This window comes from Acinonyx jubatus, chromosome B1 (genome assembly GCF_027475565.1).
Source record: "Acinonyx jubatus isolate Ajub_Pintada_27869175 chromosome B1, VMU_Ajub_asm_v1.0, whole genome shotgun sequence".
Taxonomy (NCBI): Eukaryota; Metazoa; Chordata; class Mammalia; order Carnivora; family Felidae; genus Acinonyx; species Acinonyx jubatus.
Genome location: NC_069382.1, coordinates 99,801,040 through 99,821,635, shown reverse-complemented (window position 1 = coordinate 99,821,635; position 20,596 = coordinate 99,801,040). Strand labels below are relative to the sequence as shown.

Genomic DNA, 20,596 nt, shown 5'->3' with positions numbered 1-20,596 from the left:
AGCATTTTACTCTCTAGATCCATCCATGTTGTTGCAAATGGCAAGATTTCATTCTATTTTTATGCTAATATTCCATTGTATACACACACACACACACACACACGTGTGTGTGTGTGTGTGTGTGTGTGTGTGTGTGTGTGTGTGTATACACACTACATCTTTATCCATTCATCTGTTAGTAGATACTCAGGCTGCTTCCATAATTTGGCTATTATAAATAATGGTGCAATAAACATAGTGGTGCATATATCCTTTCGAATTAGTGTTTTCATATTCTTTGAGTAAATACCCAGTAGTCAATTACTGGATCATAGGATAGCTCTATTTTTCATTTTTTCAGCAACCTCTATACTGTCTTCCATAGTGGCTGTACCAGTTTGCATTCCTGCCAACAGTGTTTTTTCTCCACATCTTGGCCAATACTTGCTGTTTCTTGTGTTTTTGATTTTAGCCACAAAAAATTTATTTGACTTGCTTTATTGCGATATTTGCTTTATTGCGGTGGTCTGGATCCCAACCCGCAATATCTCTAAGGTATGCCTTATTATTATAGAAAACTGATTATAAGACAAGACACCTGTGTTCTAGTCCTAGCACTGCCTCTAATGAGCAATTGCATGTTATTGAGCCAATAATTTACTCAGTGCTGCCATTTCCCTCAAGAAGTTCATTGAAGTAGGTGATATGTATGATTTCTTCCAACCTAACCATGACCAAATCTGTTTTAGGAGTAAAGCAGTGTTGGGGCTCCTGGGTGGCTCAGTCGGTTAAGCGTCCGACTTCGGCTCAGTTCATGATCTCACAGTCCGTGAGTTCGAGCCCCATGTCCGGCTCTGTGCTGACAGCTCAGAGCCTGGAGCCTGCTTCAGATTCTGTGTCTCCCTCTCTCTCTGACCCTCCCCCGTTCATGCTCTGTCTCTCTCTGTCTCAAAAATAAATAAACATTAAAAAAAAATTAAAAATAAAAAAGGAGTAAAGCAATGTTAAATTTCTGTGGATTATTCTAGACGTCATAATAACATTTACAGTTGACATATTTCTAAAAAGAAGATTGTGTGTGTGTGTGTATAATATAGAGTACTCATAAGAAAATCTTACAATTTTAAACTGCTGTACAGTTCTTATAATCCAGTGACACTTATTACTTATCAGTTTACTTTGGCTATGTGAGTTTCAATAATAAGTTATATATGTATTCTGTCAATTTAGACCAGCTACTGGCCCATTTGAATGGAAATGGTACATGCTTACTTATGATTAGTTTCTAATTGGCAAGACTTTAATCACTGATGATTTCATTTATCATTATAAAAAATGAAATTTAATTGACTACTTTTTAAAAATACATGTGTAGCCAGAATTTTATTTAATAAGTATCTAAATGGTGAATCAATGGTGAAAAATTAATACTCATTTCATTTCCATTTTAGTTGAGCTGTATTCCTGGGCCTTGTCCAACTTCAGATGATTTGAAATATACTATGACTCGTTTAGCAGTAGATGGAGCAGATATTTATATTGTGGAGCATGGCTGTGCTACAAATCTAAAGGTACACATTTGTCTATTTCTTGGCTAGTGTAGTTCTTTTTCCTTTTTACCAAACCATACCTCCATTTCTTGAAATAGAACACACATTTATAATTTGCCATCTCACAAAACACTACAGAATCCCAGGAGATAGCTCTTGGTGTTTTGCCTGTCCGTGTTCTCTTCTGGTGTGTTTCTTAAGGCACTTTCTTTCACTACTATTTCACTCTAACTGAATTATCATGACCTTGCTTTATGGCAGAGATGTAAACGTGTAGCTTGCTTTTATGGCAGAGATTAAATTGGCAGTGTTTTTAAAAGATTTGATTTTAAGTGCCTTTAGGTATTATATATTTATATCCTGCCTGGCTCTTGCAAACATCTATTTGCCACCTCTGCTTTATGGGTTACTGCTTAAAATTAAGCCTTATTAAGAGTCTGTAATTTTTATTACTTCCTACCCTTATAACTTTTCTTTCCTCCTTCTCTCTTTTGTTTTCCTTTGGACTTATGTTCTTTTCCTCTTATCCTCTTTTTTGTTTTTAATTGAATGTCTATTTTCATTCTGTTGCATGTATCTTTTCTGTTTCCCTTCTTTTTCTTCTTCTGTCTTTCATGCAGTTTGAAATAATTGCCTATTCTATAGTTTATTCTAAGTTGATTAAGAATATGGAGACCACAGTTTTATTTCATTCTCTTCATTCAATTTAGATGGGTGCAATTCGAGTTGCGAACTGTAATCTCCACAATCAGTCGGTTGGGGAAGGAATAAGTGCTGCAATTCAGGATTTTCAAGTGAGACAGTACATTGAACAGTTAAATAATTCCAGAGTTGGACTTCAGCCTGCAGTGCTACGGAGGGCCTATTGGCTTGAAGCTGGGTCAGCCAATTTAGGACTCATTACTGTTGATATTGCATTAGCTGCAGATCATCATTCTAAACATGAGGCCCAAAGACATTTCTTAGAAACTCATGATGCCAGAACTAAGAGGTAAGTTAAATTTAAGGATGGTAATAGTCCCAAGCTCAGATGAAAATTAGCCTATAATTATAGAGCAAATTCTACTGTTAGGAATGGAATAAGAATATTTTATATGAAGACAAAAAGATTGTGCCGGGTACACCTCAGTGAATATATAAGAATTTGATACTTAAATAAATACATTATATATCTCATCTGTGGTAATTGTGTGGTTGCTGGAAATAACATTGTTTTTTAATGTATTTCTAAGCTCATACTATGTGTATTAGCAGTGAAATGAGTTTAAACTATTGGTTCCCAAATAACATTTTATAGAGCACTATCCTCCTTTCTTTCCCATGACAGCCATCCACTTCCAATTCATCATTTCTAGAAAACATCATTGCTATCACTGTATACTCTACAAAATTCCTTTTATGGGCCCTCATGACTGCAGGGGAGACTAAAAAAAATATGGGACCTAATTCCTAAGGAATGGTTGTTAAGAAATAATTTTATCTGCCATTCAAAAAGTTGCCAGAGCCTCTTACTGACTAATGTCCATTTAAAATACCAGGACATGGGAATGCAAGCTGGTGCAGCCACTCTGGAAAACAGTATGGAGGTTCCTCAAAAATTAAAAATAGAACTACCCTACAACCCAGCAATTGCACTACTAAGTATTTATCCAAGGGATACAGGTGTGCTGTTTTGAAGGGACACATGCACCCCCATGTTTATAGCAGCACTATCAACAATAGCCAAAGTATGGAAAGAGCCCAAATGTCCATCGATGGATGAATGGATAAAGATGATGTGGTATATATATACAATGGAGTATTACTTGGCAATCAAAAAGAGTGAAATCTTGCCATTTGCAACTAGGTGGATGGAACTGGAGGGTATTATGCTAAGTGAAATTAGTCAGAGAAAGACAAAAATCATATGACTTCACCACTATGAGGACTTTAAGATACAAAACAGATGAACATAAGGGAAGGGAAACAAAAATAATATAAAAACAGGGAGGGGGACAAAACAGAAGAGACTCACAAATGTGGAGAACAAACTGAGGGTTACTGGAGGGGTTGTGGGAGGGGGAATGGGCTAAATGGGTAAGGGGCACTAAGGAATCTAGTCCTGAAATCATTGTTGCACTATATGCTAACTAATTTGGATGTAAATTTAAAAAAATAAAATTAAATTTAAAAAAAATAAAAAATAAAATACCAGGTTAACTTTTTCCATCCCTATCTCTGCCATTATAAAGTTAATACGAGCTTATTTTATTTTATTTATTTTTATTTTATTAAAAATTTTTTAAAAATGTTTATTTTTGAGAGAGAGAGAGGGAGCAAGCAGGGGAGGAACAAAGAGAGAGAGAGAGACACAGGATCCAAGCAGGCTTGGTGCTGTCAGCACAGAGCCCAATGTGGGGCTGCAGTCCACGAACTGTGTGATCGTGACCTGAGCTGAAGTCAGACGCTTACCTAACTGAGCCACCCAGGCACCCCGAGCTTGTTTTTAAAATAGGGGAAACTATTCCGAAATAGAGGGAAATAATTTCCATAACCTTATCACACTGAATTTGTCATATTTCTTACCCGTAATTTTAGTGTATCTTTCTTACACTTGAGATCATCTTGTATTTATATTTTAAAATTCAGCATGTTGTATTAAACTTACACCCAAATCTGCCCAAATAATAGAAAATTTTATAAAGTTCCTTTCAAATAAATGATAATACACAATTAGAAAGATAAATTGTACTTTATTTAGCCATTGCCCTTGTTATATTAAATATGTAGATAGTGTTTCTAAATTTATCATTTTAATTAATAGAGGAACGTTTTGCACATAAAATCTTTTCTCACGTGGTCTTTAAATTCCTTTTATTTTTTTAACTATCTTTTTAATGTTTGTTTATTTTAGAGAGAGACAGCCTGAGTGCACAGGGGATGGGCGGAGAGAAAGGGAGACAGAATCCCAACGCTGGGCTGACAGCTGCGCTAAGATGATGTGGGGCTCGATCTCACAAACTGTGAGATCATGACCTGAACCCAGATCAAGAGCCACCCAGGCACCCCTAAATTCCCTTTAAATAGTTTCTTTAGAAAGAGATGTGACGGTGCCTTTTGATATGCCTTCCCAAATTACTTCCCAGAAAGATTATTTCAGTTTATATTCCCAGTGGCTTTTAGGAGCATCTCTGTCTCGCTGCATCTTTGCTGCCCTTTAAGTGTTTGATGAGAATTAAAACGTGGTATCTCTTTGTTTTATTTTGCATTTCTTTATTTCTGAGATTTACACTTTTTTTCATGTATTTATTGGCTGTTTTTATTTCCTCATTTGTAAATTGCCCGTTATTATTCTATGTCTATTTATTTATTGGCATATTGTATTTCTTAAAAATTTTTAAGAGCTCTTTATAGATTACCATCCTTTTAATAGTTCCTGTTGCTAATATTTTGCAATTTGTTTCATTTTTAATTTTTTTAATCTTACAGATTTTAATTTTTGTATATTAAAATATGTCAGTTTTCCCCTTTGTAATTCTTTTACTAATTTGAGGAAGTATTTCTTTTGCTAGTAATCCCTTGGCACCTGTATTTTCTTATTTTTTTCTCATCTTTTTTTTTAACTCTATCTGGATTTTTCTGCAAATATCTTCTCAAATACAGAAAAATTCATACCTAATACACATTTATTTTTCCATTTCATCACAATGTTTAGGTATTTTTATCTATTAATTTTCCCAAAGAACTGTTTTTTTTAGTTAAAAAATCTTTTTGAGGTTTTTATTGAGGTTACATTTATCTTTTAAGTTACTTTAAGATCCTGATGTTTTATAAAAGTGAGTATGGAAGCTCATGTGTGGAGAATATTGTTTTAAAAACTTTGATTTCTTTGATAATTATTTCTCAGGAAGCCAGTTAATGTGAACAAAGTGCTTGTGTCTAATTAGCTGAGATGGTAGAACAAGGTGTTGATGAAGCTAAGGAGGTGGCATCATGTGATTCAGGTTCCAGGTGTTCCAGTAAATCCAACCATTTAGATTGGTTTCAGTGCTCTGATTGGTTAATAATTGTGAAGAGTCTGGGATTTTATTCTACTTGCAAGCTAACAAGTTAGCCTACCACAGTTTCATGGGTGCTGGCAGAAAACACAAGACCTCTGGCCAGAGACAAAGGACTTTATTACTTACAGCAAAAGCACTAGCCAGAGTCCTATGTGCTTGCATTGGTTCTCTGTGCCCTCAAAGTAGGGTTTCCAGATGAAATACAGGAAGCCTAGTTAAATTTGAATTTCAGGGGCGCCTGGGTGGCTCAGTTGGTTAAGCGTCCGACTTCAGCTAAGGTCATGATCTTGTGGTCTGTGAGTTTGAGCCCCGTGTCGGGCTCTGTGCTGACAGCTCAGAGCCTGGAGCCTGTTTCAGATTCTGTGTCTCCCTCTCTCTCTGACCCTCCCCCGTTCATGCTCTGTCTCTCTGTCCCCAAAATAAATAAAAACGTTAAAAAAATTTTTTTTTAAATTGAATTTCAGATAAATGATAAACAACAAATAACTTCTCAGTGTGTCATATTGCCCCATACATTGCATAAGGAAAACTTATTTACGTTTATTTATTTATTTTGAGAGAGAGAGCACGCACACGCATGCGTGTGTGTGAGTGGGGGAGGGGCAGAGAGAGAGGGAGAGAGAGAATCCCAAGTAGGCTCTGTGCCTGATGCGGGCTCAATCTCACAACCGTGGGATCACGTACTGAGCTGAAATCAAGAGTCTAGCGCTTAACTGACTGGCTCACCCAGGCGGCCCTTTACCACTTTTGTAGTAAGTGGAAGCAAGCGTGCTCTATTTCAGGATGAGACATTACCTCGTCTTTTAAGGTAGTTTACTGCTAGTACATCCCTGAGAAGTGCCCTGGTCAGAGCTTCACATTCTTGGCATACCCAGCAAGAACAGGTAGGTATGTTTAGGCATATTGGTAATTGCCTCTCCTAGCATGTAGGTATCAGAGGTAACTCACTGATCTTCAGCTTTGGCTGGCTGCCTTTGTGTATATTTGATTCCCAGGAGTTTTGGGGCCTAGATATATTATTTTTTCATATAATTGGAGAAGTTGCTGGACACAAAGGTCATTAGTTTCTTTAGGTCAGTGTTTTTGAAAAGTATACTTCCTAAACCACCACCACCAGTGTGTCCTTGGAACTTGTTAGAAATTTATATAATAAGACCTTACCAGACTTCATTCAGAAACTCTGGGGGTGGTGCCCTGCTCCCCATATTGTGATAAGTCCTTTAGGTGATTCAAATGCAAGCTAAAGGTTAAGAACTAGTGCACTGAACTATAATAAAGGTAAGGAAAGGGAGCTTACATTTGTTATGCAACTTCTGTATTCCAGGGTTTATATCAGGAGCTTTACATATGTTATACCATTTAATCTTCAAAACAGTCTTATTAGGTAAATCAGACTATAATTTTACAGTTGAGGAAACTGAGGCTCAGAAATTGTTAACTAACATGTCCAAGATCCTAGAGTTATTAAGTGGCACCACTGGAATTAGAACCCATGTCTAGATGACTGCAAATCCATGCATTTTGCTAAGCTTTTTGCTACACAAATGAGGTAAAAACTGTGTGTGGAATATGTAAGATCTTTTATTTTGATAGTGCTTAAAATAGTTTGCTTAGTGACTGAATCTTAGTACTTTATAATGGAGAAGTGATTTGCATTTGATAACATTTAATTGCAGTAATACCTCAAATTTTCATTAATCCTAAGGCTTTCTCATGTATTTTTCCTTCTGTCTTCTCTAGACTGATGTTCCACTTCTAACTTGATATATTTCATCTCATCTTTCACATATCAAATATTACTTTTTGAAAGATTCCTTCTTTTTCCTTATCACAATACCCTTTTTTTTTAATTACCTCATAGCACTCAGTATAATTTATGATTAGATATTTTTGTTTATGGCTTGTCTGTGCCTCTGTACTCTAAACTTCACATGGATAAGACTGTCATTTTCACCTAGCACAATACTAGGCACATATAGATATGTTCAAGAAATATAAATGAGGGAATGTAAAATGAAAATAATAATACCTATTCTGTCTTCCCTTGAGGGCCCTGAGGAGACAGTGAGATAATGCGTGTAAATGTGTTTAGCAAAACAGACTTAATATGAGATGGTTTTATCATTTAAAGTTTAAAAAAGAGGAATAAAGATATATCTCCTATATTTGTATTATATTTTTTTAAGAAAGAGGATAGTTAATATACTGACAGGCTTATGTATGGACCACTCAGAGCTTGAAGACTTTTACATACATTTTCTCCCATTGTCTTAATTCTTAATACTTCATTTGAAGTCCTTATTACAAAATTATTACAGTTTTTTTCTCTAAAAGATAGAATGCATCATTTTGGCCTTATACATCATTTTGGCCTTATTGAGAAATAATTTCCCACTTGTCCCACATTTATAGTATTTTGGTGTATTTACCATGTGAAATAGGCTGTGAATTGCTAACGGTGATAAATTATTAAGTATAATCTGTACCCATGGTTTTGTCCACTTTTTACATTAATGTTTAAAATTTTTAGTCCTTTTGAGAATATTTAAATATTCTCGAATAAAATTTAAATAAAAATATTTAAAACTGCTATTTTAAAATTGGATTTAAATGTCTGATCTTTAATATTTGCTTTTTTTAACATATATATATATACTTAGCATATATATATATGTTTGTAGCATATGCTACATCTCTCTTCCTGTTCCTGCTTACTTTCATCTCACCATGGTGATATTGGGTTTTTGTTTTAAATGTTTATTTGTTTATTTAGAGAGAAAGCAGAGGGGGGAGGGGCAGAGAGAGAAGAGAGAATATGAAGCAGGTATTGGGACTCAATCTCAAGAACTGTGAGATCATGACCTAGCTGAAATCAAGTCAGATGCTTAACTGACTGTGCTACCCAGGTGCCTCCCAGACTGTTTTTTTTTGTTTTTTTTTTTTTTAAGAAAGACAAAATGGTTAAAAAGACATTCCACAATAAAAATAAACTTTTATGTTTGTGTTTACCTTGTCTTTTAAAAATATTAACAATTAACTTATTTTTAATTATTTGCCAAAAAGTTTTTTATTTCTTAATCAGTTTTTGTTATGTTGTTGTTTTTGTTTGTTTCTGTTTTGGGTTCTGTTTAGGTTGTGGTTTTTGTGGCCAGACGATACCCTGAAGAATAAGAGGTGTAAGAACAAATGTGGTTGTCTTGGTGGCTGCAGATTCTTTGGTGGCACAGTAACTGGCCTAGATTTCTTCAAACTTGAAGAGTTGACACCTTCCAGTAGTTCTGCGTTTTCAAGCACGAGTGCAGAGTCTGATATGTATTATGGACAGTCTCTGCTACAGCCTGGAGAATGGATTATTACTAAAGAAATTCCCAAAGTTGTAGATGGTAATGTGTTGTCACTTGTGCTAATCTTTTATTTTCTTTATCTTTACATCCTTCTGAGAGAGCTGTGTTACTTTGTTCAACTCAATTTTTTGAGCAGTCTTATAGGTAGAATTCATTATAATCTGCCTTTGTTTTGCAGATGATTTAACTAAAGCCAGATAAGACTAATGAGTTTTTTATAGTTATACAAGGCAAAAGTAGGCCTACTCTTTGGATCTCCCATTGTTGGTATTGGTGATCTTCCTAGCCAACTGTATTCTGAGTATTACATATCATTTCCTAGAAGTCAGCTTCCAGAGGTGCACTTAAGAATAGCTGTGTTCCAAGGTAACAGTTGTTTTATCAAGGTTACTTTTATAGGAAAACTTGTCAAGAGTAGTATCTATACTATTGGGCTTCATGTTACCAACTACTTTTGCAATATACTCTTATCACTAAAAATTGAACATATCAAGAAGAGAAATGTGACCTTTCCTTAGATCCAGTAGGATAACTTTGTAAATATACAAGGTTGGTATAAGCAGTAAATGGTGGTTTTAAGTATATTAGACTTAGATTTATCTAGTATCTTTTCTCTAAAGACTTCAGAAATGGATTTTCCTTTGGATTTTTTTTTTAATTGTGTGTTCCTACAATTAAGTGCAGTGTTTACTGCCTAAGTTGCCATGCTGTCAAGAAGTGAAATTTAGAGGGGCGCCTGGGTGGCTCAGTCGGTTAAGCGTCCGACTTCAGCCAGGTCACGATCTCGCGGTCCGTGAGTTCGAGCCCCGCGTCAGGCTCTGGGCTGATGGCTCAGAGCCTGGAGCCTGTTTCCGATTCTGTGTCTCCCTCTCTCTCTGCCCCTCCCCCGTTCATGCTCTGTCTCTCTCTGTCCCAAAAATAAATAAAAACGTTGAAAAAAAAATTAAAAAAAAAAAAGTGAAATTTAGAGAAGTCTTGGTATTTTACTAATATTAGCCTTTTCCTCTCGATCTATTCAGAAGCATTGACAGCACTGCCTTTTGTCTGTAGACCCAAAGGGAGGGAAGAAAGTGTATTGATTTCCTATGTATAAGGAGCTCTTAGAGGAAAGAGCTGAGCTACATATGTCAAACTCTCGTTTTAATGATATTTCACTAAATATTAATACATAAGTATGTACATCTTATTTAAAGTTGACTTCTGTAGTTTTGGCTAGAATAACAGTACATTATTATTATTTTTTTAAAATGTTTGTTTATTTTTGAGAGAGAGACACACAGAGCACAAGCTAGGAGGGGCAGAGAGAGAGGGAGACATAGAATCCGGAGCAGGACCCAGGCTCTGAGCTGTCGGCACAGAGCCTGACGTGGGGCTCAAACTCACAAACCATGAGATCAAGACCTGAGCTGAAGTCAGGCGCTTAGCCCACTGAGCCACCTAGGCGCCCCAATAACAGTACATTATTGTAGAAAATCTGCAAACATTAAAACATCCTGACATTTAAAAGATAGGAAAGATGCTAAATAAAATATATCATTTTTCTTATTACTTTCTTACATTTGAATAATGTTTGTTTTTAAAAGTTTTCACAGGCATTTTCTCATTTAATCTTCAAGCTACCATGTGAGTTCTATATTTTCCTTGTTTACAGTAAGGAAAGTGAGGCTCATCACTGAGACTGAGTTGCATGAAATCATATAGCCAAGTAGATGGCTAAGCAGAAACTAGAATCAGGGCCATCAAAGCCACTTCAGTGTTATTTCTGCTGTACTACAGCTGGCACTAATTTCAGCACTGCTTGATTTTCTAATCTGGATGAAAATTTAACCATCACAAATGGAAGACAGAAAATCTACAGGGAATTTACACATAGTAGAAAAGAGGGAAGAGAACAAATTCTCCAACTGAACAAAGCAAAGCTCATTATAACTCTTATAATGTATAATAATAAGGATTTTCTGTATCTCCTGTTGATTCAGGAGTGACCTATAATTCACAAATTGCTATAAATTTGCTATGGATTTAACCACTATGTAAGTATGTGACTTTCTGATTGTTGTGGTTTCCAGGAGCCAAGTATAGATGTGCAGTGTTAGGATAGAATCAAGGAGGGCACATGGTAGAACTCAGGATTTCCTTGGAAGGTCAGTGAACACTAGTTTCCTACCACTTACAAGTGAATGAAACTCCATTTTGACTTTTACTGCTTTGATTTTTCCATTTGTGGTAAGAGAAGCAAATAATATTACTTACGTTGTAAATTCTTAAGTCTTCTTACTCCTTAAATTCCATCTAGGACTGCATTCTTCTTGGAGAGAAGTTTTCTCCTACTAGCAGATTCCTCTTTCTTGGATAACACAGGGATGGTTGGAGGAGAATAGAAACTGGGCCAGACTTATTTTTTGGATCTAAGCAGCTGTAGAACTCTCCTCCTCCATTTACATAACACATCACAGGGCTCTTATAAAAGGCTGAGGAAATGTTCCACATTAAAGAATACATGACAACTGAATGCAGTAATATATGATCTTAGATTGAAGGGGCAGAGGTGCTTTAAAGGACATTATTGGGTCAATTGAAAAAAATGGGAAGCACATGGAAGATTAGATAACAGTATTGTATAAATACTAAATTCATCAAATTGACAATTATCAGTGGTTATTTATTCTTAGGAAATAAACATTTATTTAGGGTAAAAGGCTACAATGTCTGCAAATGACTTTCAGTTCAAAAAGCACTATGTATATATTATACATAATAGAGAAAATGGGGCAAAATGTTTAAAATAGGTACTTCCAAGTAAAAAATTTATGGTGGCTTTGTGTTATTCTTTAAAGTTTTCTGTAAGTTGGAACATTTTCAAATAAAGGTTAAAAAAAAGAGGAAGAAAAATTTCAATGACTATGGACTCTGGATCCATACCTAATGTAGATATCTTTCTATAGTGTTTAGCATATTGTTATGTGAAACTGAATACTTTTGCTGTAAAAAATGATTATGTTTATAAAAATAAGAAATTGGATTAAGTGTTCACATTTTTCACAAATTGCTTTTGAAATTATGTTCATATAACCTACTTTTTTGTTTGTTCAGGTAATGTGAATGGCATGAAGAGGAAAGAATGGGAAAACAAATCAGTGGGAATAGAAGTAGAAAGAAAAACTCAGCACCTCAGTCTTCAAGTACCGTTACGATCTCATAGCTCATCTTCTTCCTCAGAAGAAAATAGTAGTTCTAGTGCTGCACAGCCTTTATTGGCTGGAGAAAAAGAAAGTCCCTCTTCTGTTGCTGATGACCATTTGGTTCAAAAAGAATTCTTGCATAGTGCGAAAAGAGATGATGGCCAAGTAAGGTCAGTCAGTATTCAATTAGATTTAGAAACCTGATCCTAATAAGATAGTTATTACCAAAAATTTGGCAAGAAAATCTTTTTTTCCTCTCAACTCATCTACTATAGAAAATTTTCTGCTCCTGAACATATTTTTAAATGTTAGTTTGCTGTTGTCTGGTTACAAAATTAATACATATTCACTGCAGAAATAGGAAAATACAGAAAAGTATAATGAAAATAAATATTTCTTGTCATCTCACAGATATGAACATTTCAGATTTTCCTCCACTCTCCTTGGCTATTCCTTCTTATTCCCTATTTCCATATCCTCCATTTTTCACCCTTCATCTCTTCTTTCTCTTCCTCTTACAACCTGCCATTGGTTGGATGTTATCCCTCAGGACTCTGTTCTGTACCTTTATCTCTACTCACTCTGTACTGTTTCCCTAGATGGTCTCAATAATGGTTTGGCTTTAATTAAGATCTTTTAAATCTGAAACTCCAGCCAAAACTTTTGTTTCTATAGGCCCAGCTACTTTTTTTTTTTATATATTTTTACTTGGATGTTTCATGGAGACCTCAGACTCAACCTATAAAAAATGAACTAGTACCTCTCATGCTCAACTTGCTCTGCCTCAGTAAATGGCACTAGCATCAGTTGCTGAAGTTGGTGATATCGGGGTTATCTGTAACTTCTTCCTTTCCTTCAGTGCCTCTCATTTAATCAAAGGCTTTGGTATATTTTGTTGGACAGACTTTTAAAGGATGTAAAAAAAAGTTATAAATGCATTAGTGTCCACAAAATATGGATTGAAGATTATACTTTGGGTTTCTTCAAGTTTGTATTTTGCTGTAAGCTGCCTCAATTTTTTCAGAACCACATGGGGTATGAACACATATTGTGCTGTTTTGCTACTTTGTATTTTTTATTGTAAAATTTTAGATTTTCCTTTATTCATAAAAGAAATGATTAAAATTACTAAAAGAGTTTCTAAGTGCTTCTCTTTGTACTTATATGATGTATAGTAAATGGTAATAGCTTTGCTTTCTGCTTTAGTATTCCTACAGAGATATCAGGAAATAGCCCCGTGTCTCCTAATACTCAGGAAAAGTCAGTAGGTCAGTCTCCTCTGAGATCTCCCTTGAAACGACAAGCCTCTGTGTGTTCCACTCGACTTGGAAGTACCAAGAGCCTTACTGCTGCTTTTTATGGGGACAAGCAGCCTGTTACAGTTGGAGTCCAGTTTAGTAGTGATGTCTCCCGAAGTGATGAGAACGTGCTAGACTCACCAAAGCAGAGAAGGAGTTTTGGTTCATTTCCATACACACCATCAGCAGACTCCAATTCATTTCATCAATATCGATCAATGGATTCCAGTATGTCAATGGCTGATAGTGAAGCCTACTTTTCTGCAGCTGAAGAATTTGAGCCCATTAGCAGTGATGAAGGCCCGGGAACTTATCCAGGTAGAAAAAAGAAGAAAAAGCAAACACAGCAGATTGACTACAGTAGGGGTTCCATATATCACAGTGTGGAAGGGCCACTTACTGGCCATGGAGAAAGCATTCAGGATCCCCGAACTCTGCCGTTCAAAACTCATCCTTCCCAGGCTTCATTTGTTTCTGCGTTAGGTGGAGAAGATGATGTTATAGAACATCCGTATGTTGTAGAAGTTGAGAAAACAGTAGAGAGTGAACAGATTACTTCTCAACAACCTGTGATGAATTGTTATCAGACTTACCTTACTCAGTTTCAGGTAATTAATTGGTCAGTGAAGCACCCTACTAACAAAAGAACCTCAAAATCCTCATTGCATCGTCCCCTCGATCTGGACACTCCAACCAGTGAAGAAAGTTCATCATCATTTGAACAGCTTTCTGTTCCAACTTTTAAGGTATAAACCAAGCCATTAGTTTCTACTGATACATTTAGTTAGATAAATCAGTTTTTAAGATGTTTCCAAAATTACTCTCTCAGTCATTTTAACTACCTCTCGGAAAGGTAGAATTTCTGAAATCATGGCTTCATGTGTAACAATAAATCTTAGGGTTATCGATGAGTATTATAAGTTTAAGCATATCAAATTAAGGAACAGTTTCAGACTTGATTGTCACAGTGTTAATTAATATATGGTCTCTATACACATTATGCTCTAAGATTAAGATCAAGTCTCTGTGATTCAAATTTTCACATGTCTTGAAAATAAAATTTTGTAATTGTTTTTAATAACTGGTGTTCTTTCTACTCAATCTGTAACTGCTTCTAAAAAAAAAAAAAAAAAAACTCTAGTTGCTTCTATGCCAATCCAATTCCATGTGCTTGACATTTGAGACCTTCTAATTTAGCAGGAATTGGTTATTGTCCATTTCTGTAATGTATTCTGTAAATAGCTTTTTAAAGGAACACTAAAAATGCATCAAAATAAATTTAGTGATAATAGCCAATATGAAAACTTTTATAAAATTATACATTTATAAGAGATTTTTAAAAAATGATTTTAAATACCAAAATTAAGCATGTAAAGTCTTATGAAACTGATTAACAGTGTTTAGGAATTTTATGTGATGTTTACTTACATAAACATACACACTTATTTAAAGTGTCTAAATGTTAATTTATTCATTCTTAATTCAGATATTATATACTACTGTGTGCCAGGCATTTGATGTACAGTGATGAGGAAAACAGACATAGGACTTATAGTTGAGGTGTGGGACCCAGACAGTTAATAGAAAAACAGATAGGTATATGATTACAAATTGAGAAGAGTCTTATGAAGATAATCAAAAAGAGAATAATGGGGGATGGGGCTACCTATATTGCATTCACATTAAAGATTACTGGAGGAGGTAATATTTGCACTGAAACTTAAAGTATGAGAAGAAATTGATGATGGGAAGACCTAGCACAGGCATGAGCCTTGCTAAAATTCTAATGTGGGAAAGAAGTCAGTGCACACTGAACAGTTAGCAGGGAGATTGCTCATTTTGAGGCTAGAGACCTAAACAAAAGACAGATCATTAAGGACTTAAAAACCACAGTTTCAGTAGTTAAAATTTCATTAGGAAACTTGCGAGAACTTTAAGGAAATGTGATCTTACGTACTTTACTAAGTAGAATTGAATTGACATTAAGCAGGAGAACAAGTGGGGTAATCACTTAGGAAGCTGTTGCAGCAATCGGTGCAAGAGGTGACAGGGCTGGACTTAAATAATGCTGGAAATGTGATAAATGGAGTTGGAATACATGTATGCATTTGAGCAATATTTGTTGAAGGAAGAAGAAGCATTAGTGACCATTACAAAGTTTTGGTTTTAAGGTTGTGCCATTTCTTGCCCAAGATGAATGACCCATGTTAAGATTTCAAAATGTTTTCTTTATTCCATGTGAAAATATGTTGGTATATGAATTTTCCAGTATAAAAAACATATGGTACTTCCAATTCAGAAGAGTAACTGAGAGGTTAGAATTATTTTAGTAATTGCATAAATCTTTCTAGTTTGGTTAGGCAATCAACTCTCTGGAGTAAAGGAAGTAATTCATATCTTTAGATAATTTCAAAATAGAATATAGGCAATAAGAAAGTCATTTTTCTCTATTAAATCTGAATAACTGGCTAGCATTTAAAAGAGTTCAGTTTGGTTTGAGTAACCAAGTGCATTATTAATTTTAATGGTTATCTGTTATCTACAATCTAGTTTTTCGTATAACTTAATGTTTCTCTGGGATTCTTTCTCACTTAAAAGTTGATTGTGTTAGGAGAAGGTTCTAAAATTAGTTTAAGAAAAGCTCAGAAAAGGAACTTTGGAGTAAAGACATTTGAAGCACTTATTTTTAAGCTTTAGTTGTGTAGTCTTTTACTATCATTATTGAATCCTCACAGCCCTGCCCTCTCATTTGTCTGAATAATCAGAAAATGAGTGACAATTCCATATTTTATATGACTTTCTCAATTTGTTAAATATTTTTATTGTACATATGAAAAGCATATTAACAAGGTAATCTGGATATTGACAAATACCAGTTGATAACATAAAATTAGAGAACAATTAATATTAAAATTCTAGACTATAATGTTTTATATTATTTTAGGTTATCAAACAGGGGCTCACCGCTAATTCTTTACTAGACAGAGGAATGCAACTTTCAGGAACAACTTCGAAGTAAGTAGAAATTACATACTTTTGAAGTTTAAAGTATGTAATTTAATGATATGTGGAGTTTATTCTGAGGAATAACCATTCTTTACTTACTTGACTGTAAACTTTATCTTTTATTTATTTATTTTAAAATTTTCCTTCATAATTTAATTCTTTGACCCATTGGCTTGTTCAGAAATGCAGTGCTTGATTTCCACATATTTGAGAATTTTAAAGATAGCATTTTGCTTTTAATTTCTAATTTCCTTTGTAATCACATAATATATTCCTTATTATTTTGGTCTTTATATTTGTTGAGACTTGTTTTGTACCCTAGCTAGTATTCCGTGTTGGTGAGTGTTCCACAAGCAGTGGAAAAGAAAGTGTTTTCTGCAGTTGTTGGATGGAGTCATATTGTGCACATGGCAGAGTTGGTGGATGGTGTTGTCTGATCTTCTCTAAGCTTACTGGTTTGTTGTTCACCATTTCTATCAGTTGCTGGGAAAGTAGTATAATCTTAACTAAAGTTGTCAATTTATCTATTTCTTCCTTCAATTCTGTCAGTTTTTTAAATGTATTTTTTTTTGTTTCTGATTTTATTTTTTTTTATTTACTTTTATTTTTTTAATATTAAATTTATTGTCAAATTGGTTTCCATACAACACCCAGTGCTCATCCCAACAGGTGCCCTCCTCAATACCCATCACCCACTCTCCCCTCCCTCCCACGCCCCATCAACCCTCAGTTTATTCTCAGTTTTTAAGAGTCTTTTATGGTTTGGCTCTCTCCCTCTCTAACTTTTTTGAAACTCTTAGTAGATTTTACACATTGTTCTGTCTGCTCACATTGATTTATCATTACAGAATATCCTCTTTGGCTCATGTAGTAATTCTTTTTTTTAAGTCCACTTTGATATTAATCCAGCCACCTCAGCTTTCTTATGCTTCCGTGATACAAATATATTCATGGAGTATCTTTTTCCATTATTCTTATTATTTTTACCTTCCACATGTCTATAGTATTTATACTTCAGTTGCATTTCTTGTAAGTAATAAAATAATTGGCCTTGCATCTTACTTTATTATTTGTTTTTCCAGCTGATTTATTCATTCTCACAAATAATATTTCATTGGCCATCATGTCTCAGGAATTGTCCAAAGCCTTGGGAAAATGAAAGAAAAAGAAGATTAATTCTGGAACTTTTTTTAAAAAATTTTATTTGTGAATTAATTAGCACAAATAATTCAACTCTGTTGTCTGTCATGGCTTTGCCAACATTTATAAGCAGCCTGTAGCATTTCTGTTAGACATACTATGTTAGACATACCATAACTTGGCATATCAAAATTGGGAACTAACAAGAATTCAGTATTGTAGTTTTCATATTTTGGGAAAGCCCCATCAAATAACTATGTCAACATTTTTTTTTCTTACTTGATGTATTAACCAGCTTTGATCAGTTTTCATTTTTGTACCTCACCTGTCCTGTCTCTGAAAACATTTGGGACATAAAATATCTAGTTTAATTCCATGAAATTTTTAGTTGAAATAAACGTACATTTGAGTGGTCATTCATCATAAGGAAACTTTAATTCTATTCTTTCTCGTGATCTTTTAAACCTGTATTTTGCTTGTTAAATTGTATAGTACACCATATACTCCTCTGGAAAAGAAAACTGTTGATAACACAGATGATGAAACATTAACAGAAGAGTGGACCCTGGATCAACCAGTCTCTCAGACCAGGACCACAGCCATAGTTGAAGTAAAAGGGACTGTTGATATTGTTCTGACTCCCCTGGTGGCTGAAGCTTTGGACAGGTATTACTTTTGTTTACAAATATAACTATTTCATAAAATTATAAGTGTATGTGATATGATTAGTGTATGTGTTAATAACGAAGATTGTTGATGATGGCTATTTTGATTGAACAAAGATGAAAATATGTTTAGAAAGGTTTATCATTTGTTACTTTTTCAGCATAAATAATTACATTGCAATATTGTAATTATTTTATTACATTATATTTTCTCTTTTTTACTTTGGGATGATGAGCATAAAATGTAACACCCAGGAACTAATTAGTATGTTTGATATTCTTACTAGTATCTACTTAATGAAAGGAAAAAGGGGAAATAATAGATTTCTGTGTCCTGCAAGGAGCTTATAGCCCAGCAAAGGAGACAAAACTAACACGAATAAAATCTAGAATGGAACATAATGGGCCTATTTAGCTAAACTAGACTGTAGTATTAAGTGATATTTAAGTTTTTCATATACTGTTTTTTTTTCCCTCAGATATATTGAAGCAATGGTTCATTGTGCTAGTACCCGCCATCCAGCTGCAATTGTAGATGATCTCCATGCCAAAGTCCTCAGGGAAGCTGTCCAAAATAGCAAGACTACCTTCTCAGAAAATGTAAGAACATTTTTATTCAGTGAGTGTAGCCAATTGAATACTCTTCATGTGTACATGATATTTAAACTTGAAAAAAAAACATGTATTAAAATTTTATTAGCCCTTTAAATTGGAATACATAGACATTTTTTTTTAAATGTTCATTTATTTATTTTGAGAGAGAGAGCATGAGGGAGGGGCCCAGACAGAGAGGGAGAGAGAAAATCTCAAGCAGGTTCTGTACTTTCAGTTCAGAGCCTGCCACGGGGCTCAATCTCATGAACTGTGAGATCATGACCCGAGCTGCAATCAAGAGTTGGAAGCTCAACCGACTGAGCCACCCAGGCACTCCAAATCCATAGACATTTCTGAATAGTCTTTGTATGTTATTGGCTCCTTAGGAGATACCATATATAACTGTACTGTGAATAAATAGCAATTAAATATTTATTAAAGTGTTTAGCTTTATTTTTTCTTTTATATCAGAAGTAACTTAATTCTAAGCCTTTCCTAAAGAACTTTGGTCCTAAGTGAATGAGCAATCAATTGTCAGGCTGGTACATTGATTTTCTAAGAATGCAAAGCTGCATATTGACTTCTCTGTGATTAGATAACTTGTGTCTAAATATTTTTGAGATTATTTTTATTTTATTTTTTTAGAGAGCGAGAAAGCGTGCATACATGGGCACACATGCACAAGTGGGGGAGGGGCAGAGGGAAAGAGAGAATCTTTTTTTAAAAAATACTTTAAAGTTTATTTATTTATTTATTTTTAAAAAAATCATTATTTTTATTTATTATTTTATTTATTTATTTATTTATTTATTTATTTATTTATTTATTTATTTATTATTTTTGAGACAGAGAGAGACAGAGCATGAACGGGGGAGGGTCAGAGAGAGGGAGACACAGAATCTGAAACAGGCTCCAGGCTCTGAGCTGTCAGCACAGAGCCTGATGCGGGGCTCAAACTCACGGACTGTGAGATCATGACCTGAGCCTAAGTCGGCCGCTTAACCGACTGAGCCACCCAGGCTCCTGTAAATTTTATTTATTTTAAGAGAGAGCATGAGCAGGAGAAGGAAAGAGAGGGAGAGAGAGAATCCCAAGTAGTTTCTGCACTGTTGGTGCAGAGCCCAATACGGGCCTTGATTTTACAAACCTATGAAATCATGACCCGAGCTGAAATCACGAGTCGGTCACTTAATGGATTGAGCCATCCAGGTGCCCCAAGATTATTTTTGTTCACTTCAGTGAATTAAGTCATCATCTCCTGGTGTGTGATGTTCTACTTATCTTGTAGTTCTAGCCACTGAGCCAGTTTCTTAGCAGTCATATCATGGTGATTCTCCATTTGACTTTCAAATTTATCTGGGTCATATTTGGGTTAGAGACTAGAGGCAAGATAAAGTGAGGTTGGTTATTTTTAATGATCCAGTTATTCAAAACATATTGGCATTTCCTGTGACAGGTAGTTAGGGTATGAATACATCAAAAGAAATTTGAAAATATCCTCAGCCAGTAAGGAGCCAATTATCAAAAACCAAATCTGTTCTTAAATTAATACATTTTACTGATTCTAAAATAACACCTATTGCCATTTTTTTTTTTTGTGTTTCTCTGTAGGGTGTTTTCACTTTATTTTATATCACTTCTCTTCAGCCCTGAAGCTGCTAGTAGTGTTGCTAGCTTTTCTAAGGTTTGGACTTTAAGAGCGTGGGTGCTAAAGTGGATGGCAGCTGGCATATAGATGGGCATAAAGGAGCACATTGGATAAACAAGTTGCAATTGTGGATGATGTGGAAATTATGAA

At 34.8% G+C, this 20,596-nt stretch overlaps 1 protein-coding gene across 9 annotated transcripts in view; it reads left to right on the top strand.

Annotated features, from left to right (window-relative positions):
* Window positions 1-20,596, top strand: part of BLTP1 (bridge-like lipid transfer protein family member 1) — a 210,186-nt gene that overhangs the window by 87,179 nt on the left and 102,411 nt on the right. For all 9 annotated transcript variants that reach the window (XM_027063867.2, XM_053216995.1, XM_027063905.2 and 6 more), the window contains 8 exons: window positions 1,431-1,550; window positions 2,240-2,520; window positions 8,702-8,952; window positions 12,007-12,265; window positions 13,302-14,139; window positions 16,338-16,408; window positions 18,032-18,205; window positions 18,684-18,804. In XM_027063867.2, the coding sequence (XP_026919668.1) occupies window positions 1,431-1,550; window positions 2,240-2,520; window positions 8,702-8,952; window positions 12,007-12,265; window positions 13,302-14,139; window positions 16,338-16,408; window positions 18,032-18,205; window positions 18,684-18,804 (2,115 nt within the window). The remainder of the gene's footprint in view (window positions 1-1,430; window positions 1,551-2,239; window positions 2,521-8,701; window positions 8,953-12,006; window positions 12,266-13,301; window positions 14,140-16,337; window positions 16,409-18,031; window positions 18,206-18,683; window positions 18,805-20,596) is intronic.